The sequence below is a fragment of the Camarhynchus parvulus genome, chromosome 1 (genome assembly GCF_901933205.1).
Source record: "Camarhynchus parvulus chromosome 1, STF_HiC, whole genome shotgun sequence".
NCBI lineage: Eukaryota > Metazoa > Chordata > Aves > Passeriformes > Thraupidae > Camarhynchus > Camarhynchus parvulus.
The window spans coordinates 31,472,269-31,496,927 of NC_044571.1; the positions used below are offsets into that span (position 1 = coordinate 31,472,269).

General features: G+C 41.2%; 4 protein-coding genes across 12 annotated transcripts in view; 3 read left to right on the top strand and 1 right to left on the bottom strand.

Moving 5' to 3' along the window:
* MGAT4A (alpha-1,3-mannosyl-glycoprotein 4-beta-N-acetylglucosaminyltransferase A) overlaps positions 1 to 5,820 on the top strand; it is a 77,730-nt gene extending 71,910 nt beyond the window's left edge. Inside the window, exon 16 of the mRNA XM_030960239.1 lies at positions 82 to 5,820. Coding sequence (XP_030816099.1) covers positions 82 to 108 — 27 coding nt within the window. The 3' untranslated portion in view covers positions 109 to 5,820. The remainder of the gene's footprint in view (positions 1 to 81) is intronic.
* UNC50 (unc-50 inner nuclear membrane RNA binding protein) lies at positions 5,672 to 11,175 on the bottom strand. Of its 4 annotated transcripts, none has more exons than XM_030960631.1 (6): positions 11,155 to 11,175; positions 9,714 to 9,997; positions 8,748 to 8,868; positions 6,744 to 6,883; positions 6,566 to 6,667; positions 5,672 to 6,034 (listed from the first exon to the last, which is right to left on the bottom strand). In XM_030960631.1, exons 2-6 carry the CDS (start codon positions 9,991 to 9,993, stop codon positions 5,898 to 5,900), a joined length of 780 nt encoding a protein of 259 aa, XP_030816491.1. In that variant the 5' UTR covers positions 9,994 to 9,997; positions 11,155 to 11,175; the 3' UTR covers positions 5,672 to 5,897. The 4 variants fall into 4 exon arrangements, with proteins under 4 accessions (XP_030816491.1, XP_030816231.1, XP_030816405.1 ...); XM_030960371.1 differs by lacking the exon at positions 11,155 to 11,175 and adding an exon at positions 10,711 to 10,761; XM_030960545.1 differs by lacking the exon at positions 11,155 to 11,175 and adding an exon at positions 10,522 to 10,542.
* On the top strand, positions 10,675 to 14,181 carry LOC115910512 (cytochrome c oxidase assembly factor 5). The gene is made up of 3 exons (XM_030960759.1): positions 10,675 to 11,035; positions 11,432 to 11,515; positions 13,607 to 14,181. Exons 1-3 carry the CDS (start codon positions 10,934 to 10,936, stop codon positions 13,646 to 13,648), a joined length of 228 nt encoding a protein of 75 aa, XP_030816619.1. The 5' UTR covers positions 10,675 to 10,933; the 3' UTR covers positions 13,649 to 14,181.
* A 7,782-nt stretch (positions 14,182 to 21,963) lies between these two features.
* Positions 21,964 to 24,659, top strand: part of INPP4A (inositol polyphosphate-4-phosphatase type I A) — a 110,335-nt gene continuing 107,639 nt past the window's right edge. For 5 of the 6 annotated variants that reach the window (XM_030952513.1, XM_030952939.1, XM_030953011.1 and 2 more), the window contains exon 1: positions 21,970 to 22,038. The gene's annotated coding sequence lies outside the window, so the exon portion shown is untranslated. Of the gene's footprint in view, positions 22,039 to 24,659 lie in introns of all 6 variants that reach the window. The other variant, XM_030952598.1, reaches the window with a different exon arrangement.

Below are 24,659 nucleotides of genomic sequence, written 5' to 3' on the forward strand. Positions count from 1 at the left end.
ACACTAAAAATAGTTACCTCTTATTACTGAGAAATGTAATACACTAAACCATGACTTATTTCTTCTGATTCTCTATTTCAGATTCATATTAAAAAGATTACAAACTGATCATGGAAATCTGCTTTAGAGGAAAAAAGAAGAATTCTTGAAAATTCTTCCTATAAAATCTGACATCCTTAGCAAGTCACAAATTGAAAATACTGAGCATGCACCTTATTCCAAATGTCATTCTTTTTCACTTGAACTCTACCTCTTGTGAAATCTACTGTAGATGAGAAGATTGTATTTACCCCTTCTTATCTGATCCATCCAGAAACTGATGCTCCACACTGATAACATTCGTCTGAGGCCCAGGTTGTCCTCCACTGTAATGTGACTTTATCATCTTATGGTTGCAGAACCCTGCTACGCTTAACCTGTACTATTTTGATAGTATAGTAATATAGAGTTGTACATATTGTTACATTCCTTGAAGAAAAAAATATAATTATTGTTAAATAAGTTTTATGAAGGGGGTACTTTCGGAGTTCCATTTATTTTCTATAACAAGAACCCTCTTTTATAGACTTGTCAGGGATATATATTAAAAATGCTAGGGATATTTAATTTATTAAAATAATTTGAAAAGTACATATTTTTATGCAGTAAAATTTTAAATTGATATAGTTTTTTTATGAATTCTCTAGTTTAAGTTATCTTTCTACATTTTTCTTTGGAGATGCAAACATAAATTAATACCATATTTCAAATATACTGCCATGTTTAAAAAAAACCAAGATTAAGTTTCTAAATTACGTAGTTTTATACACAGAATCTGAATGATGTTCAGAGGCATAAACAGAGTTCTGAAGAGCATTATTCTTTGGGGCTATGAAATTCCACTATGTACAGTTTGTAGCCACATAAAAAGCATGTTGAAATGTCTTGTTTCATATTATGTACTAAATCTGCAGTAATTTTAGATTTAATCCATTGCATTTTAGAAGAAATTTTTTTTACTCCAAACCAGTTCTTTCTAAAAATATTTGTAAACATTTCCTAGGCTGAACAAGTTCATTTTCTGTACTGAAGAAAATCATTCTCCAGCTTTGCTTTGGAGTGACAAGAGGTTACCTTTTATCAAAAGAATGAACAGTAGATACATTTGATTTACAGAGGTCTCCTTTTAAAATGTTCTGTTATTGCAGCATTTTTTTTGGATAAATTAGTGAGTAGTTACAGATTATTTTCTTCCTTTCTTTAAGAACAAGGTCTTAGTTTGACTCCTTTATGGATCAGTGTGATAACTCACACTAACTTTATAGTAGGAACTGAATTTGGCCTCAAGTTAGTAGCCTGCCTGTTTGTTTCAAGGGAAACAACAGTGATCTTAAATGAATCAGAAATTCGGTCAGGAACAGAACGTGGTCTGGGTTACAATCAGAGTGGAACTGTTGCAGCACTAATGCTGCTATTTTTCTTAAGAGTCCTTCTGCTTAGGTGCTTATGTGTAAGGACTCGGGCATGGGAAGATTTCAGTTAGTCAGAAATGGCCAGGAAAAAGAGAGGCAGGAATTCCTCCCTTTTAAAAGGAATGAAGTGCCTGATTGACATTGGAGGGAGGCATCCACGCTGGCTTGGGTATTGTCAGTTGTGCTGTGATCCAGCCTCCTGGAACTGACATCTCAAAAGCTGGCCAGCTTTCCCTGTGGAAAAAACCACACTCTGCTACCCCCAACACAGAATCATAGAATCACTTAAGTTGGAAAAGATCTTTATTGTCCTTGTGATCAGGGCACAGATGCACAAAACCTGTTGCAGGCTCCCTGATCTAGAGCAGGGGTCTTAAATTTGTAGTTCCCTATTAAAGCTGATAGATTTGGGCTCCTTTTCATGATAGGTTTGTAAGGAGCAGGAGCCTCAAGCTGCCTTGCTAGCACGGCAAGCACCACTGGATCATAGTGTCAACCTGTCTTCTCTTCTGCCTTGTTGGAGAATTGTGCCATAGCTTTGACAATTCAGCAATATTCAAGTTGAAAAACTTAACTACTTCTACAGACTGTTGTCATTTTGGTTTAGCTATGTTGTCCGGGGACACAGGGAAGACAAGATTTGTACACAGAGCAAGACCTTCTGTTTAGACTGGTGTAAGTTCAAGAAAAATTAGATACCAAGGGGACCCTGTTTACTTTTCCTGATTGCATCAGGTGGTGTAAATAAAATGTTACTTGGAAAGCTTGTGTTGCCCATAGATGCTGTGGGCATAAGCTAAACACTGGTCACATAAATGGAGTTGATTCTTGGATTTAGGAATGTGGGTGACTGGGCTCTGAATCCCGTGTGACTCTAGCGTATTGTGGTGCTACAGCCCCGTTTGTTTCCTGTATAACGCCCTGCCATCAAATTACCAACATGCAACAGCTTTCTTTTTTAATCACACATCAGCTAGCAAAGGTCTGAGAAAGTGTTTAGGTTTTCTTCTCAGCTGTGTCTGTGAATGAATGATGCAAGTTATTTAAACTAGGGTTATTTATTACAATCCAGACTGCAGAAATACATTAGATATTGCAGTTTCTTTATATAATTAGTTTTGTTGACAGTGACCTTTTCCATTTTTACCATGAGTCTGGAAGTCTACTGGTACTATTTATGTAAGAAACCTATGTGCTTATTCTAAAAGCATCACTGTTCCTGACATTCACAGTAGTTAAGATGAATCACTGCTAATACATTTAAATACACAGAACCCGTACCACATTGATTGCAAGACTGGTTAGTAGTAGATTTAGTTTTCAAAAATGTTGAGAAGAAATTTATCCAAGACAACAAATTAAACTAGTATGTGGTAAAATGTGGGTTGCTTTCTAAAGATTGATGCATTTTTATTACATTGTAGTAGCAGGAGTTGAAAATACTCTGGCTGCTTCAATACTTGCAATGTTCCTGAGCTTACAGGCTCTCTAGATAAACGTGCCACATTAACAAATACAAAATGTGCCACATTATCAATACAAATTATATTTCATAGATCCAGGTAAATTCAGAGCTGGTGGAATCAGGTAGGTTATTTCTGCAGACAGCTGTTTTCGGCTTTGTACTTTTAAGTTCCAAGTCAGGCTAAAGTGGTGCAAGACTCCTTCCTGGAAGTATGGTGAAGTAAAACACCTGGGCTGTTAGGCTCATCAGCCTTTAGCTTGGGTACTGTTTGTGACTGGGTCTGCACCAGTGGGATGGTGTCTCCTGCACATCTCCATTGTAAGGGACAATATTATCACAGGAGATCTTAAACAGCATCTTAAACTTATTACTTGTTTTGAGGGAGTTTTTCCCTACATGAATTGAATTTCAAGTTACTTTTGTTGTCACCTTAAAAATCCCCTTGAGGCCGCTGAGTCTTAGAGTTATCCAATAATGGAAAGTGTTTGAAAAAAACCTGCACTATCCTATACTGCTGTTAGCTCCTTCTGATGCTGTTAAAGCTCCAGAAAAGCAAACTTTAGTGAAACCAAAGGCATAGCCAGAAACCTTCATTAGCTGGGCAAATGAACTTCTTATACTGGATGCCAAACAGACTGGCTGATGTGAACATTTGCTTTTTTGAGCTGATCAGGATTGCTTGGGACCAAGAAAACACAAGACTGCCAGTATAATCTTGCTTTGCTCATTCAGTGGGTCATGCTACTGAACACTTTGTAAATAATGTGAACAGGATGTGATAATTAGAGTGTTTCTAAAGCACTGTATAAGGCTTTGAGCTTTTGCAGGCATCTCAATTGTGTGTTTTCATTGATGGAAAAAATTCCTATGGATATATTCTTTTTTTTTGTACTTAAGATGGATTAGAAAAATTCAGATAGATGTGATTCATGGACCAAGAAAAGACTGGAGTCTCTTGTTGTCTGCTATCACTGCTTGTCTAACTGTTTTGAAGCAGTTTTAAAATACCTTGAGTCAGTTTAGAGCAAAGCAATTTATACTTTGCCTGTGTGAAACACAGTTCCTTGAATGAGCTGAAGTGTGACTAGTCTTTGGAAAAATTTGGAAACTGTGTACCAGTTTTCTTTTTTTTTTCCCCAGATATATTATAATTTCAGTAATCTCTATATTTTGTTGGAAGTACTTGCTCCAGATGAAGTATCATAGTAGTTTGTAGTTCGCCTCCAACTTGAAAAGTATTATTTTAGTCTCATAGGGGAAAAGAAAAATGAAATCCTCTCAAGCCTTGCTCCCCTAAAATATATGAACCCAAGGTTCTACATTTGTTCTTACTAGGAAGGATGTATTCTGAAAAAGCTAGAACAAGTAACTCTAGCTAGAAAGGGGGGAAAAAACAAAGTCCTCGTGTTTTTAAATCATCTTTACAATCACCAGCATAAGGCTGAAAAGCTATTAAACAACTGGTGTTTTCAGGCTAGCATTGATTGCTGATGTACAACACACAGCCAATGGAGACCTGGTGAATTATTCCTGAGTGTCACCTTTCTGACCTTAGTGGTCTCTAAAGGGTTTTGCTAAATTCTGCTGTAAACAGTGAACTGCTGGAAGTTGAAGTAGCTTTATTTTGAGAATGAGGAAGCCTTGTTTCAAGGGGAAAACCATTAATATCTCTAAAGGGAAGGTACACAGGCCCCGAGTCCTTCAATGGTATCGCACCATGGGGCACTAAATATGAAGTGATTTTACTGTTGAACTGAAGTGGATGATCAGTGATGTAGGATTCCTGTTAGGGAAAAGGTGTACAGTTAGGCTGCAGCTGCCTGCAGGACAGGAGCTTGTGCTGTTAGCCAGGAAGGGAGCAGATCCTGACTGGAATCCTTCACCTTCCATGGATCAGCAGTTCACTGCTTTCCTAGTTTAAAGGAGAATGTTGCTCAGCATCTGCTGAGAGGGAAACATGAATCTCTTCAAGCCTTAACAGTGGCTGAAACACACAGTACTGTAAGATGCACTGCCAGCATATTTGGTATTTTAAGATAAATTATAGTTTTTCCTTAGAAATCAAATTCTAGTATTGAAATTGTCTTATTGTAACCAGTTTACTCTTGTGTTGTTTTGGAACCTGAATCCCAGTGCTCATATTTCATGCTGAACACTGCATTGGAAAGCAGTCATTTTCACTTTCCATAAGGTATTGTTTGTGATGGTCAGTTTCTACTTCTGCCTTGTGGACTTCACAGCTACAGGCATTGCCATGAGCCCACCCCTGTAGCCAAACCAACTTGTACTTTCCTTCCATGTTCATTGATTGACCTGCCACTCAGAATGGTGGATGTAGTAATACCCACTGGACTGCTAGAGATTGGGTTTAAAACTTGCTGCTATCTTTGGAAACCTGATATGGGTCATGTTAATTGTGCCTTTCATCACTGTTTCTTCTGTGTGCCAGAGTTGTCCATGTATATTTGAAGTAGTCACTGAAGTAAATCTGTTCTCACAATCTGTCATACAAGGAGAGGACAGATCTGTATCTAGAGACAGCTGTTGCTTTACCATCGCAACACTATTGATCTGTACTTTCACACAGTCCCAAGGCAAGGTATTCCAATATTACTCTTCAATAAAACTGCTTTTTGGTGTCACTTAAACCCCTCATAATGTAGAGCTTATGCCAGTATGTGCATAGTATCTGCAGTAAGAGTTATGCTACATAGACTTGTTGCAGTTAAATTTAAGCTACAGAAATGTACAAGTAACTTGTTTTTAGGAATGTACTGCGAAAGTATTTGAACAAAATTGCTAACATGTTTACTGTTGTAAATATTTTAATAAAAAAGGACACTTCAAACTTTTTTACACAATTATCTACAATAAAGAGAAATTTACAACCATTTACATACAAAATGTTCTTAATTTTTTCTTTACTGTCAAAATGGCTAAGGTAGAAACAAAATAAACATTAGATACATGAAGTCCTGGTTTTATTTCACTCTGTATTTATAAAAGGAACAAAGCATCTTGGTGAAGTTCCATCCACATGCTAATGAGATCAAATAGAGCATGATGAGAAGTGCAAATGGATACAAAAGAATAGCTGTGTTCTTCAAAAAGGGCAATGCTGAAACAGAAGCAATATTGAAGCAAGTATAAAGTAGTGCTCTTTAAAAAAAGTGCTTCATGTAGAGTAGACTTGGGGCAAGGTAGCAATAAAAAATAGTTCTACTCTGCTGTCCTCCTCAGACATCTCTGCCCTACTAGCCCTACAGTTATCTCAAAATGCCTTGGGGAACTGTTTTACCTAAAACTATGGTCTTAAACTCATTACAGAATTTTTATCTAATGCAAACATCTTCAAGTGGATTTACAGAGGAACAAGAAAACTAAGTTACTAAGTTATGGTGCTACAGGACTAATACAAGAAGGGAATTTGGTGAGGTGGAGAATATAAATTCTTTGGTTAAGATGTCCATCCAGCTGAAAACATGGATTGGTACATTTCTATCATACTTCATTTACCACAAAGAAAGAGTTACTTCAAAATGCAGCTAAGCCTCTGCTTTACAAATAATATGCTAAGATCAAATTAATAGCCTGAAAACATGCTCTTCTTTTTAGTCAAACAAATAGAAAAGAAGTTGATGTTACTCACCACTGTATCCTAGGAACGTCACGTAGATGTAATAGCCAATTGCAATCAGCCATAATGTATTCCCAACAAAATACCCAATGACAGAATCAGATATGATGACATCTGCAAGAGATAACTGCTCTCAGCTGTTTTGATAGTGCACCATTTTGAAGCAGAGAGCTCAAAGTATTTAACTTACAGTTGATGAAGAACAGCTGGATAAAATGCAGAATGACTAGAAGAGGGTAGAAAGCATTCAGATGTACATCAAAGGCATATCCCCACTCCACATCATAATCTCTGTTCTGCTGCTTCACTAAGTACTTATTTGAAATGAACCTACATGAAAAAATATTTGAGACTGTTGTTAATATGAATCTATAAAGCTGACTGACAAAACATAAGTTTGATGTAGTAAGTCATATGTGATCCCAACGCTCCACCACAAAGTTTCTGCTATCTGGGAATAAAAGCATGCAAGAATCATGCAGACCAGACTATTGTTAAAATGGTTTTGTTAAAACTGTCATCACATCCCTTGCATGCTACAGGCAGCTGAAATATCTCACAGGTATTACAGAAACAAAACCTCTTTATAAAGAGGAGATCAGTGCTCCAATTTATCAGTCACAAGCTGCCACTTCTCTCTGTACACACCAGGAGATGACTTCAGTGAACTGCTCTTACAGGATCAGCACACCTCACACAGAGATGACTTATTTGATCTCTACAGAACTGATGCACTGCAAGGACAGGAGGAGGGTAAGAGAGTGCTCATACCATGTGCTTATTATTACTGAAAAGATGTGCAAAGGCAATGTGCACTGCCTGGTATTACAGGCTACTGAATGAGCCTCAAGGCTCTTTCCTTCAGCTTAAGTTCTGCTGACATCAAAATATTTATCCCTTATAGAGGAGGAACAAGAAGTCAATACATGCTCAGAAATAAGAGACCAGATTTTTCATGGAAGCTTCCTCTGACCTACTCTTTGTGCCAAGGGTAGGGTTGCAAAGAGGCAGAGCCTGGGTGCAAGGTGAGGAGAGGTGGGACAAGAAGGAGTTTAAACTGATTAGGAATGGGGGGAGCTTTTGGGAAAAAAGGTGAGCTTGGACTGGAAGAAGGGACTTGAAGCAAACTCGGGCCAGGTGACTGGTACTGAGGCCTGCAGGAAGCTGACTAAAAGACAGAGCAAAACCAGCAGATGCTGAACTCTTCCTGGCTTAGGAGATTGCATCCTGAAGCACAAATTGCTGGAGGATGGGGGCAGGGAGCATTACTATTAGCCCTTCCCCAAGCAATTTATGGGTTGCTGTCCCAGACAGGAGCATAGGTCAAGTGGAACTTTCATCTATCAGCTACGTTTCTTTTATGTACCTCATTCTCAATTTTGCAATTACAAGCAGGAGTTCCTGAGGCCACTGTCAGGATTTATCCCTTTTCCAATCACCATCACTTTAAGATGTCAACTTCATCCCTAAAAACTCTTACATGCCCTTGCTTTCTTAAGTTCCTTGTAAAAGAAAAATTCTTTTTTTGGTGCCCTGCCCTTGCTGCAGCACAGAAACAGTGACTTCCTGTCATTTCATGGTTCCCTTACTGCTGCAGGACCCATCTATGGTGCTGATGAGGCTGGACTGTAAAATGACCTGCTCCTGCCTCTCTACTTCTGCAAGTCTCTGGACAGGAGAGAATAAAACTGGCAGCACCTACCAACAAAGCAAAAAGGTGCCAAGCACAAGACAGAACAGATGAGGCTGTAGTGGCAGTAGCTACAATCCTCAGCAAGAAGCACAGGCCAAGTGTATATGGCCCTGCTTAAACAGAATCATCTTCAGGCTTACACTACTTGACTTCTTCATTCATTATTTTGATTGAGCAGCTTTTTCTTTTTTTAATCACCTTTTTTTTTAAATTTGGCATTACTGCTGAACATTAACCACTCAAGAAGAAAGAAAAAAAAGCTGGAATGTTCATCATAATACAGACCTTCTGACCATTTAACCTTGTAGCAAATAGTAAAGAAAGAGATATATTCTTTTTTAAGGTATCATTTTGAAACAATTACTACAACAGCATAAACCCTATAGACAATACTTGAGCGTAAGTTTACCCCAAACAAAGAACCAAGTGTCTCACAAACAGCAGAGGACTCTCTGTGTCTGAACAGCAATACTGAACTTGGCTGCAGAAATCACTACTTACCACATGAGAGTTGCAATCAGGAGCCCCACGCCTACGCAGTCTATGAATACAACCCAAAGTAGCAGTTTTATTGTTTCAAAAAAACCCATGTCCAAAACAAATCCAAATCCTACAGTAGACACTGAAAGAAGAGAAAGATCATTAAAGTCAGCTGTGGAAACGAAAGCATGAGATCTTAAACTGATGGACTTTTTTAGGTATCCTGCTATGAAATCTCCAGTTTGTTTTTTTTTCCCCAAGATTTTCAGTCCAACAGGTTTTTTCCCATGAAAAAACAGATATAATGCAGTTTATTCAAAATATGAACACTCATCTGTATTGGGTCTAACTGTAATGCTCCACCCAAACTATGTTTTAAAAAATTCAGACAATGCTACAATAGGACATTCTATGTTTTATAAAAGCTCCTTGTTAACCAAAACAACATGTGTAATCCTATCTCAGTAAAGAGTTTTTCTATTATGAACAGGAATACACTATTTAATAGAAGGCAACTGAGACAATACTGAATTTGCAGTTCAGTCATTTATCTTAGCCACTTTGTTATAGCTTAATTCTGCAATATACAGAATGTCACCAGGGCCTTTATGGTAAAAACAGTGTTTTATACATAATATTCAGGTAAACCAAAAATTCAGTATTTTTTAAACAAAAACACTGCCGTGTAGCATAGGGTTTTCTTACTGTCTGTAAAGTTACAGTGAACTATGCAGTCCAAAATGCAACAGAAAATGACTTGCAATGGAGAGATCAATTCAAGACTAGAAAATACTACTTAAGCCTACAATGATTTCTACTTCCCACCTTAACTTCAAAAGTCCTTTTTCTTCTATTCTACTTTGATTAAAAGATCATCCATACAAAAGATTGGTCCTTTTGTGTGTGCGTGTTATTAGAAGGAAAACAAACGTTCATCCCTAAACTTTCCCTCCCTCTTCCTTATGCTGTCTGTTCTCCTGCACTCACCACAGAGCCAGATACTGAGTAGCACAAGGAAAGCAGGATCATCTCTTGCCCATTGGTCCTTTGTCTGTTTTCTGTAGTGAAAGTTCCTGTAAACCCTCTGTGGTGAAGTGAACAGGTAAAGCATCTGCCAAAGTGCGAACTCGAAGTCCATCTGTCGGAAGTGGAAGAGCCTTCGGAGGTACTTGTAGCGTTTTGCTCCGGCCGTGTGCCTCGCAGCATCTCTGCGGCTCAGCACACCATTGCCCTGGCTCCCAGAATTAACCAGCGTGGTTGGCAGCATTTTGCTAAAGAAAGAATTTCAAAAGATGTACTTGATTTTGCACACAATATGGGGTACAAATAAAATAACGCGATGCAGGCCACGGCTGCAATGCTGAAATTACTAAAACTGAGCACAAGCGTAAATAATTACATTGGTTGGAGCAAGTCCAGAGGAGGCCATGGAGTTGGTAAGAGGGCTGGGGAACCTCCCTTACGGAGACAGGCTGAGAAAGTTGGGGCAGTTCAGCCTGGAGAAGAGAAAGTTGTGTGGAGACCTCCTAGCCCCTCCCAATATCTGAAGGGGCAAAACAGGGAAAATGGGACACTTCAGCAGGAACTGCAGTAATAGGACAAGGACTAACAGACACAAACTGAAATAGAGGAAGTTTAGGTGAGATACAAGGAAGAAATTCTTTACTGCGGAGGGCATGAGGCACCGGCACAGGCTGCCCAGGGAAGTTGTGGACGCCCCATCCCTGGCAGCGTTCAAGGCCAGGTTGGATGGGGCTTAGAACAACCTGGTCTAGTGAGAGATATCCCTACTCACGGCGGGGGGTTGGAACCATATGATCTTTACGGTCTCTTCCAGTCCTTAACAGCGTACGATTCCACGGCATAGGAGCGGCCCGGCCGCCGCTGCTGACGAACACCCGCCCCCCCTCTGCGGCGCCCGCGCTCAGCTCCGGGCCGGGCAGCGCCGCGCCCCCCTTGTCCCGCCCCGCGCTCAGGGTCTCACCTGCTGCCCCGGCCCGCGGCGCGACCCCCGCCCCGCCCGGCACCGCCACCGCGGCCGCCTCCCGCAGCCTTCCGGCACCGTCCGCGGCGCAGGCGCTCGGGGTCCTTCCCGGAGCCGCCCCGTCCCTTCCTGCCCCCGCCGGAAGCGGCCGCAGCGCCCGGGATGGCGGCGGCGGTCGGCCGCGGGGCGGGTGGCAGCGGGGCGTAACGCCGGGCTCGCCGCCATGCCCAAGTACTACGAGGATAAGGAGGAGGACGGGCGCGCCTGCAGCGGCGTGAGGGAGGACCTGCGGCAGTGCCTGCTGGAGAGCCCCTGCGTCCTGCAGGTGAGCGCCGCTGCCCTTCCGGGCCAGAGACCCGCCGGTCGCCCTTCTTGGGCCTCTTGCCTCTTGTTTGCAGCAGTTTAGAGAATTACAGCTCCAGAGGAGAGCGCAGGTCACCGTACCGAAGAGAAATCCCCAGTGGACTTGTCTGAAGTTGGAAGTAAATGATCCTCAAGGGCCCTTTCTAACCCATATTACTCAGTCGGCCAGAGCGTGGTGCTAATAACGTGCGTCCGATCCCTGTATTGGCCTTCCCTTAAGAGTTGGGCTGGATGATCCTTGTGGATGCTTTCCAACTCAGAATATTCGGTGATTCTGTTCTATGATTCTGTCAGGTGTTTTGATGTCTCTTTGATGAGCTGTAGAAATCAGATTTTTCTTTCTTTTTTCATCTACTAGGAAAACAAAAGCCCTAAACAATGCTTGAGGGAAGGACACTGTAGGAGTTTGCAAGTGACTTTCTTTGCGTGCAAAAGATCAATGGTAAGTTTGGTGTGTCTTCTGCTACCGGCCTGGATGTTTCCCGTCCTTTTCCCTCTCTTTTTAAGAAAAATATGTTATTTCAGTAAGGTGGGTGTCATTAAACAGAACGGCTCTTGCCTTTGAATCCTGATTAAACTATGGGTATTGTAGGCAGTTCTCATGAAGAGGAAGCTGTAGAGTAGGAAAAACGGGAAAACATGTTTAAATTGGGTTAGGCTTAGAATACCACAGGTAGCGATGTAGGTATTTTCACTGTTGCTTTTAGTGAAGTGTTGGGTTAAAAAATATTAGTAGATCAGGTAATTGTAAGATAAAATATCAGCAGGCTGTCTTTTGCCTGTAAGATCTTTGAAAAACATCTGTATAGAGAACATTTAAATGAAGTGAAGTAAGACTTTCACTGTTAAAGCAGGATCTTGCATTGAATTCATATTGAGACATTAGTTTTCTTGGAGTACTAGAATTCATGATAAATAACAGTTTGTTTTTTAATATAATGAACTATCCCATATGGAAATGACAAGTCATTTTTAAAAATATAATTAGATAAAGTTTTCCATATTTGATAGGAGTTCCTTGTCCAGATTTTTTTTGCTTGTGTTTCCATAATATTTAAAACATATTTAAGATGTGGTAAAGATGGTATTAAAACTTTCCAAGCATGAGAAATGCAGGGCTCATTTTTATTTTTATCTGATGAAGAGTGTACAGCTGAAATGATACTTTAATTTTTTCTTCCATTTTGTATTTGTTGTAGCAGCTTTTTGTGCCTCTTCTGTATGAACATTATTAATCCATAAAGTGACAAATTATTATTTCTGTATGTGGGAAGATGTCGTATATTGGAAGTTTGAACTGCCTATATAAAACTGCAGTAGCAGCACATGTGTCTGTAGGTGATGTGTCTGTATTTTGCTGCCTGTGGATTGTTAAGGGAGCCTGATGAAACTTAAGTTTCTAGCTAAATGCCTCCAGTCATGCAGGGAGAGGCCTGGCTCTTACATGATTTTATTTAACTCTCCCAGATTTTAAGGCTGATGAGTGAAGTGTTTCTTGTCCTGTTAATTCTTTAAATTTCAATAATCATGCTCAGTCAAACTTGTTATTTGTTATAATTATGGAACTTAAAGTGTGTCCAAAACTAAGTTAGATACTAAATACAGATATAATTTGCAGTATGCTAAAGTCATCAGGGGTTTTGCCTCAATGCTGTTTTCTTTTCAAGGAAACAGAAAGTCTTGCCAGAGATGTTGAAGTAGTGCCAAGGTTTAAAGTGAAAGCTGCTTGGTTACTGGACAAGCTGTGTCATCGTGACTCTAGCTCTTTACAAATTTTGCTGCAGTTCTGAATTTTGAAAAAGTTAATGGTGGTGAAAGAAACCTCATCAGTCTAATATCAGAATGTGGCTGAGTTGCAATTTGTCACTGCCATCTTCAGGACTGGCTAAGTTCAGAATAATTCTCCCAAGATCAAAGTATGTTTTTCTGCTGCATTGGGAAAGAACTTGCAGTTTAGCTTCTATAAGTGCTGCACTGTGGCTTTTATTTAGCTTTACCATCTTCTTTAGCCTGTCTTTAAATGTTTTTTCTGTAATTGCCAAGAATAAACTTGCCGATTTTACAAGCTGAATATTGTTTCTGTTTTTACTGATTTATTTCTATTTTTTCCAGAAACTTTGTGTATTTAAGTTATCCCTCTCCTCACAGACATTTGTAGTGACTCTGTTTCAACCAGATCTGAGTTTTCCTCCTCCAGTTTATCACTTACATTTGCAAAACTGATCTAAGCAGATTTACTCTACCTTGTTTTTCATGGGTTCCTTGCCATCCTTCTATGCTGTTCTATCATTTATGTTGTTTATTTCAGAAATGCAAGGGCACTTAGCACATAATTTTAGTTTTGTGTGAGGTTTAAGATCATATAATGCGTCTTTCATTGAAATCTCCTGTGGCTTGTTGGCTACATCACTGGTTTTCTTCTGCTTTATTCTGGCCTTTGTTCTGATGTTACAAAGTGCCAAGGTAGCACAAACACTCTACAATATCTCTTTTGGAAAATACCTGCTCTTAATATATTGTCTTCAATTTTCAGTTGGATACCAGGGCAAGATTCAGAGGAAGGAAGGGATACTGAAGTCCTCGTCAAGAGATCTCGCCATGGAAATTTGGGTTCATCAGCACTCTACACAAAACAGAGACTAAAATAAGAAGATGGTACCTGCTGCATCCTTTCATGCAGTGTTTTCACGGAAGGTATCTACTCCTGAGTATCCCAACGGATTGACCTGGATGTGCATTTAAATGTTAAAAAGAAGGCAAGCATAAAGCTACAAGTTCTGGCCAAAATGAGTACCTGTCATGTACTTGCAATAAAAATGTGAAATCCAGAACAAGCTGCAGAAGTTGCAGTTCTGTTTTGAAGTAAAGTTGTCATTTGTGATTCTACTGTAAATTCTGATAATCTTTTACTATTAGAAATAATACAAGGTATGGAACTGGTAGTTCACTTGATGTGTTGAGGAAGAGTTTCCTTAGTAGATGAGTATCTCAGAGGGTTTCTCAGAATACAACTATTTTCAGAGACGAGGAATTGACCAAGGTTGTAAAATGTGTGTGCAAGCTGCTTCCTCTCCAGTAAATTTGCTACCCAGTAAACCTGTAATAGATGGGAGTGGTGCTGTTTTTCAGTCCCACACTGCTAAGGAAGTGAGATATATGGGAGTAAGAAGCATTAAATACTGCTTAAACCATGACTGTGGTAAATGTTAACTGATTCTCTATAAGACCTGCTTTTCCAAAGGAACATTTCCTTTTTCTTCCTTCAGTATCCCTGCCTCTTTAAGTGTCAAACCTTTAAGAAATAAATGGCGTTGTAACTCTTACACGTGGAAACTCAAATCAGACAAGCTGATTAGAAGCAAGATGAGGAAATAGTGAGAGGGGAGAGAGCCATAGTAACTTCTTTTCTTGGCTGAATTTATAGCCAATATGTCTGTTTCTAAAACTGATGACTTCAGTGAATGAGCACATGTTGACTATTTAATTTTGTCTGTCTTAAGCAACTGTTCTGTAATGAGTCAGAGAATGTTTGTATTCCTTGTGTGTGTAGGACTTTAGTTTCGCCACCTAAATCAACTCCGATTTCACATTTTTGTGTTCTGTTGATCATGTGGAAGCTAGTTCATTTGTTCAAGTGCTGTAAGCATCCTTTGTTTTCCACAGCCTACTTACCATATTTTTACATACACTAAAATGATAATTTATGTCTATAAGAGTATTTTTATCTTAACACTCTAATTCCAAAGTATTACTCAGAAGCCTTTTCCATGGGGAAAAACATAAAAAAGGTACTAAAAATAAATATAAAGCCAGATGGCAGGTATTTAAATGTCAGTTAGAGAGAGGAGTGGGAATGGTATGTGAGTTTGGTAGTCAAGGACTCTTTCATGGTATGCCTTAATGCATGGGTTTGTAGGTTGATTGTTCAAGTGATCTTTATTCCTTTCTCAGCCATAATCACTAAGCCTCTCCTATTGGTGCTGCAGCAACTCCTTTCTGAAGGGAGCAGAAACATTGCTACATCATAGACAGACACATAGTTATTTCTAGTAATCAGCTTGATCCAGTGGAGATCAAGTGTTAAGATTAAATCTATTGGATATTTATGGATTTAATAATTAACAGAACACATGTATTATTTGATCCAATAGAATGTTAGTGTCAAAACTTCCTAATGGTTCACTAAACTACCTAGGACAGTATGAAAATACTGTAATAGGAATCAAAATACTGATTTACTCAAGAGACTTATTCAATTCCAATATTGTGTAACATAATACTCTGTCTAAAGATAAGTAATTATATAATTGTCTTGGGACTTTGAGCACTGTCCTACTTGAGAGATATTAATGCTCCTTTGAGAAAAATAATTCATTTCATTAATGCTCTAAGTCCTATGCATTTGATTACAGCTTTTTTCCTAATGAACAAAATGTTTTTATTTAAATATATTAATGTTTGTGTCTTGTGCCTTGTGCCACATTACTGACTTTTACTAAAACAAACGCATGTTTCTATTCTTTGGTAGATTTTGCAAGAGGGGGTCTGTGAAATTGAGTTGTTGAGGACCAATGGTTGGCATGATGCCAAAAGGCTAATACTAGTTTCAGAATCCCAAATATAAGCAGTGCTAATAATTTGTGTTGAATAAGTAAAGAACAGAGTTTGCAAGGACCGCACTGCTGCTCTTGTTTCTCTCTTTGTTTTCCATGACGGAGAGTCAGAAGGTGCTAAATGCTGCCGAGACTGACGTCACAGGCTGTGCCTCTGTCAGTGTTAGGGCCTGTCTGTGTTACAACATCCTGTTTCAGCAATTAAAATGTTCTCTCTGTGGTCTAATCCTGCAAACATGGTTCTATTTACAGAGTTGTAAGCACATATTGCAGAACTGCTCATATGTTTATGATGATAAAAAATAGGCTGTGGTCATTTACTCTGAAAATTCTTTAGGTTGTTAATTGTTGTTTCAAGTCAGTGCAGAGTGATAAGCATATGAGTCTGTTTAACGAAGGCACATGTGTACATACCTTGAAAAGTGAGAGAAAAGGGTTGGTGTTTAAAAAGTATCACACATTTCGTATTTAAGATGTGCCTCTCAGAAGGGAAGACAAAGTATCTTTATAAAACCCTCACTTTTGAAATATTTTCTGCACCCAGACTGGGTGCATTTGTATTATAAAGGGCTTCATTATTCACTGGGTGGCATAAGGAATTGGTTGTCTAGTCTCTCTTCACTTCTTCAAGTTTCTGGAGAGTAGCAGGTTGGAGGAGATGCTTCTTTTCAAAGAAAACATTTAAAATTATATGTTTTCAGTGAAAACCTGGAACAAACTAGATTGACACCTTCTACTCATAACAGCAGCATTAAATGAAGTCATCATCTAAAAATGCAGCCACAGAATGTAGGTGGTAAGTGATATCTGTTGTTCAAGCCTGTGGTTAGAAAATTTACAAATACAGAACTGTAGCAGCTTTGTTAATATGATTAATTTTACGCTGCCTTGATATATGGTCATTTAGAATAGGTGTATTTATTGTAAATATATGTCTTGTCTAAAGCTGAAGAGCACAACAGCTTAATTCCAGTCATAAGTTGTAGTTGACAGAATAATAACCAGAAACTTTAGGATCCTTTCTCATTTTTCTTTTTCCAAATCTGCCTGCTGAATTTTCTGTCTCTGGCATGGTTTTATTGCAGATATGTTCAGAAAATCATTAACTGGTTATTTCTGTAAGTCACACACTTCACAATTACTTGGTTGACAGTCTGTAGGAAGAAAATTCTGTAAACATAGAGAGCAGCTTCTTGAAGTGGACCATGGTTTATTTTACTGAAAGTTCATTTATGATGTCCATTAAAAATGGAAGAAGCAACATGGTTAGCATTTTAACAGTTGCTTAATTAGGTCAGTAGAAGGTGATATATTTCAAGTAATGATGTATTTTAGTAGCTGAACATTGGAAATATATTTTTATGTCAAGCTGAGGTTGATGTGTCCTGATGGAGGCTTTCATATGCAATATTCTTTTTTGGCTGGTCTGTCGGTACTCATGGGCTGCAGTGAAACAACAGAATAATTTCCATAAAGATTTTTTAGTAATGGAGGAAATGATACAAGTAAATCTCTGTGACCTAGAACAAGATTTTAAAAATCTGCAATATTGCTATTACTTTAAAAGGAGCCATGGAAAAATAGCAAAGCAGAAATTGGCTCATAATTCATAAGTTCTAATGATAAATTGTGCTACTGTAGAATTGTACTGTGTTGTCTTTCATTATCACTCAAAGGAAGAGGAATATGAGCTTTTTCTAGTCAATTTGTGACGGAAACATTTGAGGCTTTTTTGGTGGGGAAAGTTTTGAAGTCTTTCTGAGGTCACAAAGGTCTAATATTTATTAGCTATTTTCTCAAGCTTTTGGTTCTGTAGCAGCTCTACCTCGCTAAAGGTCATAGAAGGATGATTTCTGGGATTCTGAGTGGGAAGAAATCTGTTACAGGTTGTTGGATTGTTGGCATGATGAGGAAGATGAGAGTAAATAGTGCATTGAGGGGATTGATTATTGGATATGTAAAAATTTGTATTGCTCAATTTATGGCCAAAAACTCCATAAAGCCCTTTATCAGCTGAGACTGGACATTCAGGTCCCTTCCTGCTTTATATTAGTAATTAAAGTAAGAGACACTTTCTTCTAGTCTGACCTTCTGTGAAGCTTTTTATGCCAGAGAAAGACATCAGCTCTTGAAAATGGCATAAAATCTGATTATATTTTCTCTTGATAGAATATTTCAATAGCCAGTAATCCCTCTGTAGAAAGAGCATGTCTGTGTTGTGATTAGAATTTGACTTCAATTTTCACTTCTGGGAGAAGAGGAGATGGCTCTCCGAAGAGGTTAGTAGTGTCTTATGTTTTCCTGCTGGAATGCATTTGAAAGTTAAAAAATGAAAATGAAAAAGATGCAATGAAATGCATGGATTGAGTTCCTAAACTTGTGAGTAGTTTTATACCTGCCTTCCTTAGTCCCATCACCGGGGGGAAATTTGCAATCTTCTTTTAGGAAGGAGATAAACCTCTGTTACTGATTTTTTCATTGATCTCTGTACAGGTAAAACCCCTGCTTTCTTTTTACACTATTGATTGTGCTTCCAAGGTGAGTGTCACATTTTATCACTTAACACACTGTGTTGAGATCCTGTGTTCAATTCCCTGTCCCTTACGACCCTGATGCCTTTTTCAGAGTCAGTAGTTTTTCACTCTGATGTTTTCCCAGTGTATGGCTTGTTTTCCGAGGGTGTAGCTTTTTGTTCTTTTCCTGGGTGTATAACCTGAGATGTGGCCATTGAAGAATAATAGAAGTTTTGAACAGCATGCTTTATCATCTGTTCCAGAACTTCTATGTGATGGCCCAGTTCTTTTGTTCCTCAGTGTCAGGTGTTGGTTTGTCCACAAATACAATTGGCAGTGAATTTATACATTTGTACACACCTTTGAAGAAAATGTGAAATAATCTTAAAGCTGGTAATGGTCCCAGAGCAGCTCTCTAGATACTCTACTGAAATACAATTCCCCTCTGTTTGTGAGGTTTTATTACATATAGATTAGGAAAATGTAATCTTAGAAAAAAATTAGGTAAATGGAAAAACCTCTCTAGCATACCCATTCCTACCCTGCTGGGTTTTCTTGTATTTTGCCCTGGGTAATTCAGACTTCTCTGCCCACAAATAACACAGTGATTCTCCAGATCCTCCAATACTGGTGCAACATAAGGCCCTTCTGGTCCCTTGGGTTTTAGTGCTGTTTTGATTCCCTAATACTAAATGAATATCAATAGTAAACATCGTTCTTCCAGAGTCCTTGGTGGGGAGCTGTCCAAGTCTGCTGTTTACAAAGGTAGTACTTTGGTTGGTGATGATTAATAATGTCATCAGCTGCAAATAAACTCTGATTTTTTTTTCTGTCAGGATCTGTATTTAATTTGAAAGGTGCTAGTGACAAGATCTACTTGATTTCCAGCTTGTTCTCGCCAAGTATATTTAATATTTTTATGCGAGGATAGCTTTAAGTTTGCATGGTATGCAGAAGAACTCTTATTTTCTGTCTCTTTGTTAAAAAAATGTGGCAGGGTTCATTAGCTTTATGCAAAATGATGGCCAAAGGTAAATGTGAAAAATTATGCATGTTTGACTATGCATTGAAAACACCTCCTCTCTATAAATTCTGTGTGATTTTGAGGCAGGGAGTCCTTCATGGAATTTCACCAATGACATGCAGAAAGAAAAATGAAAAATTCAATCTGCTTCTCCTGGCTTCTCTATACCAGTTCAGATTATACTGGGGACTTCAGCTGGCAGCTTCCAGCATGAGGGAACTGCAACAGGCAAATGAAAATTCTTACACTAGAGCAGTGTTGGGACTGACTCAGCTGGTTCTTGGCAGCAGTCCTCTGCAGGTCATGCCCAGTTGGCTGGAGGCATCCAGGCAAGTGTGTCTGTGTCTCACTGATTCCCCACTTCAGAGTCTTTTCCCCTCACCTCCCTCGTGGGAGTTCCCAAAAGGTAACTTGTTAGTAACCCGTGCTCTCCTTGGCTTTTGTGCACCATGTAAAAATAACAGAATGAGCCAGAGCTGGACTTTGACCTCTTCCTACATTCTTTCAAATGACTCTTAATGTTGCCTGAGTGCTATAAATCCCTCATTGATAATAGTGGGGTACAGAAATTGGTTAAGAAATGGAACCCAGCCTCCAGCTACACAGCAATTTCATCACACGCATGTGAGTTTGGTTTGACTCTGGCACAATGCCAATGCCCCCATGAGAATACACTCTCCCTGGTTTCTGCTGTGAGATATGACCAGGAATAAGCAAAGCAGGCCCCCACTTAGAAATGAAGAAAAGGAAACTTTATTAACTAAACTACAACTCTAAGGAAAAAGAAACACACAGGGGAAATGAAAACCTTCCAAAAACATTTCCTCCTCCCCCCACCAAATTTCCAATATATCCATTCCTCAAATCACCAACTCTCGGTCCATCACCACCCTTCAGACAATCAATTCTCAGTTCATCAAGAGGAGAGGAGTCCTTCTTGTGCCATAGGCTTCCCCAGGAAATGCGTTGAAACCTCGTGTGTTTCCATGTCACTTGTGGCACCACCCAGAGAACATCTGCCATCGTGACCTCTTCCTTCCATATCCAGTGCTCTCACCACTGAACATGGACCAGAGCTGCTTCTAGGGTCGTCCTTTTAAGGATGCTTTGTCCTGTTCCAAAAAGAGCACAGTCTCACCTTTGGGACACCTGTTCCCCCCCCAAATTTCACCCCCGGGGCCGAGGGGTGCCAACACTGAACCCTCTTAGCTCTGAGCCATTGCCTCTCCCTGGATGCAGTCTCTGTATCACAAAGAACATGGTTCTGTCCATGGCTATACATGAAGAGTCCAGTTAAGGCCACTCCATCATCTCTTCCCACGTAAGATTCTTCTCTACTCTTCTGACATCTTCCACTTGCCCAGACCTTCACGCTTGCACATTTCCTTCTTCCACTTCATCTCTATCTCTCTTCTAGGAAAGATTAATGTTCTGCAAAGTTTTCATTGTCCAAAACAGGGTTAAAAGCTCGGGCTCCGCCAGCCCGAATCTCCCACAGTGGCCGGACACCTTCTCGCTGCACCCCCACCCCCTTCTCCTTCTCAGCCGTGCTGCTGGCACATGTTATCAAGTTTCAAGGTAACACAGTCACAAGCACAGGCTGTACTCTCTCCTGGAGGGCGGCTGCCTGATGCCTCCTGGTGCTTCTCCCACCCTTCCATCCTCAGGGCCTCTTCACCTCCCATCTCTGTCCAAGCCCCGGCCTACCTCACCCCTCACCCAGCCGCATGGCTTCCTCTCCCCTGCCCAGCCAGCAGCGGCCGGGCCGGGGTTGGTCTGACCTGCTTCCCTTGCTGGAACCCAAGAGATCGTCCCCCGGGCGTGCTCTGCTTTTAAACCCCTGTGTTCTCAGAGGCGTATCCAATGTCCCCAGTGGCCAAACCAGGTGCCAATATTCAAATCTGAATGCCTATTGGCCTGACCACTTCATATCCCAGAAAACTTACTTCCTCTCAAACCATGACACAGCTATCCAACAACTTCAGTTGTGGAGAATGAGGGATGGATGGAGGGAGGGAGGGAGGGAGGGATGGATGGATGGATGGATGGATGGATGGATGGATGGATGGATGGATGGATGGATGGATGGATGGATGGATGGATGGATGGATGGATGGATGGATGGATGGATGGAGGAAACATGCTAAAATGTACCAGCATGAGCAGCAAGACAAGGGAAGTAATTCTTCCCTTGTACTCCACACAGGTGAGGTCACACCTTGAGTGCTGTGTCCGGTTTTGGGCCCCTCAATTCAAGAAAAGCAGTGAGGTGCTGGAGCACGTCCAGAGAAGGGCAATGGAGCTGGTGAAGGGTGTGGAGCACAAGTCCTGTGAGGAGCGGCTGAGGGAGCTGGGGCTGTTTAGCCTGGAGAAAAGGGGACTCAGGGGGGACCTCAGTGTTCTCTACAGCCACCTGAAAAGAGGCTGTAGCTGGGTGGGGGTCCGCCTCTACCCTCAGGCAAAGCGACAGGACAAAAGGACGTAGTGATAAGCTGGGCATGGGGAAATTTAGTTTGGACATTAGGAAAAATTTCTTCTACCTCCGGTGCTTAACTGCAGATGAAGATACAAGAGAATCCTGGTTTCTATATTTTTGGATCCTCCGGAGCCGGCGGGGGCAGCCCGAAGCGCTCCCGTTCCAGCGCTGGCGGACGGGCAGGCGATGCCGGCCCGGCTGAGGCCGCAGGGGGCCGGGCCAGGGCCGGGGCGGGGCCACCGCTCCCGGCGCCGTCAGAGCGGGCGGGCGCCGGAGCCGCTGGGGGCGCGGGGCCGGTGGCTGCCGCGGGGCGGTGCCCGGCCAGCCGTGGCTGCGGAGGTGAGCGATGGGCCCCGGCCGCGGAGCGGGGGCAGCGGGAGAAGGCACAGGGCGGGCGCCGAGAGCGGCGGGGTCGCGCGGCTGCGGCGGGAGGCGGCTCCGCGCCGGGCGGGCACGGCCGAGCCCCCATCTTGGGGAGGCCCTGCCCGCCCGGTTCGGTCGCCGGCGCTGTCACCGGCAGCGCTGCCGGCTCTGTCCGTGCGCGCTCGGCCCTTGCTGTGGCTCGTCCCGAGCCGTACCGGGCTGCGGCGGTGCGCGGAAACGGCGTGTGTGGAAGGGACAGCGCGTAAACAGCCGCCGCCTCCGGGGGGAACGGGGAGCGAGACAGCGAGCACAGGGATGATGTTTAACCTCCCCTAATTTATTACGGGCCAGGCTTCACGATTCCTTTCCTATGTTCCTATTCCTTCCTTAAAAGGAAGCAGATTGTGTGTTTAGTTTGGTGCATATTTCAGATTTTTGCCTGTTTATTGAGCTGGAATATGGTTGTGAAGTGCGGTAGAAATGCCTTTGCAGTACTGATGCACCATCATTCGTCTTCTGTGGGTTTGGCGGAACAGCGCTAAGAATGAGCTTGAAGCTTTAGCCCAGTGGCATAGATTCCCCTCATACCATGAGTAAAGTCAATATATGCTGATCAGAGCCCACTTTGGACTGCAGAGACATTAGAGGGGATTTTGCCTGCGTGGTCCAGCACGGTGTTGACAGAAGCTCTCCATCTGCAGGCCGGTATCACTCTTCTGCAGAAGCCTCTGCTGTTGAGCTTATCTAGGCTGGCAGTAGAGACCCAGCTGGGAGGGTCTTGCTGGGTTACTTCTTAAGCAATAGAGGCAGAGACTCATCTTTGTCTCTGCCCTCAAACTCTAGAAAACCCTGTTGTGCTGAAAACAAGATTACTTTGCAGTTTCCCACTGCAGAACTACTGTTTGTTAATGCTTTTCACAAAAGCTCTTAATTAAAAGCTTATTAAGTTTTTCTTCCTGCTTCTGAAGATCGTAATTCAGTGGACCGCCTTGCTTCTAGGAACTCAGAGAATGCAATATCTGGCCAATATTTTCACCAGTATCTCTGACTCTCTTATGCAAATGTTAGGTGGGAGCAAATGGCGGGGGGTGCGTATGTATTTTTGGCAGGAACTTGACATTTAGTGTTCTTAAATTTAGAAGTTCTGGCACTTTCAAACTTTGAGGTGGATGTGACCTCTTTTACTCACTGTTCCCTGCTGCAGTACTGAGTTGATAGCAAATCATGATTTCAGGGCTGTTTTCAAGTATCTGTATCCAGGCTGTATGTATTTTGCTAGATACATTTGCTTCTGATGTAATTTATTTTTAATAAGCTAATTTTAACTTAATCTGTAGTGGGTGGTAGCTTGCAGGGAGCCATGGAGAAACAAAGAACCCTGCCAAAGTGTGGCAAAAGAGCCATGTGATCTTCAGAAGGTGTTGGGCTCCCGTACTGAAGACAATGATGACACCTCTGCAGAAACTTGCTTATTTTACATCTCTCTAATTTGCTGTCAGTTGAGACTGAAGGCTGTACCCCTTCTCAGGTAGCAGAATTTTCAGTCTTAAGATCTCAGATATATTGAGGGTTGGATGTCATTGATCATCTCTTAGACCTGTTCAAGTCCAGTCTGACTGTACAGGTGCTGTATTAAATGGATGTTCTCCCTGTGAACTGACTGCTAGGAGAAATGACTGCTTTGTTTCCTATATGTTCTGGTTCCTTAGCCTCTGTATTATTTTACTAGAATTAGGAAGGAAAATGAGAAGGCCAAGGATCCCCTTTCGGTTCTTGTTTCCTTGTAAAGATTTAATTTAGGCTTCTGGGCTGTGCTCTGCTACAGCAAATTTTAATTGCCAAATTGCTAGTGTGTAAGATGCATTGTTAGAATATAATACCTTTAGGACCCCCTTTGTAGATATCTCTGTTGGAAAAAACCCCATTTCTTGACTGGATAGGAAGAGCAATTGCCTTGCTTGGACATGAAGTTTGAAACCTCTACCTGTTGTATTTGAAGAGAGATGGGAGATCAAATAATAGAGGCAGCACAGCTCAGAGCTCTGTCTTACACGTTCTTTGCTTCTGCTTGCTACTTCCCTTCCTGTTTCTTGTCTGATAAACTGAATTTCCTCTCCATTGTTGGATTATCTACCTAAATCTCAAACAGACATCCTTTGCAGAAACATTGTTGGAAAATGTTGTTGACCTCGGAAGAAGAAAGCTTTAGGGTGTTTCTACTTCATGCACATCTGTCAGGCAGATAGGCGTAGCCTCAAAAGTATTTAAATCACACCTATTGCTGCTTTATCTGATACAATAAGCTCTTTCCTACAGATGAAGTTGATTCTTCTGACTCTCAGATAGAAGGAGGCACTTCCCTTTTCTGCTTCACAGGCACCTCCTGCTACCGATGCATTCCTTCCTTTGCTTCCCGTGTTCTGTTCTCTGCAGTGCTTTGCTTGCTGTGGGAAGTGTCACCACAGGCTGGTGGCATGTGAGGCAAAACCATGCCACAATCAAGACAAAGCAGGCTGACAAAGAGGAGCAAACCAATTGAAGTACAGAAAATGACAGGAACATTGTAAATTCAGGGCATGACTGAGAGGAGGGCATGT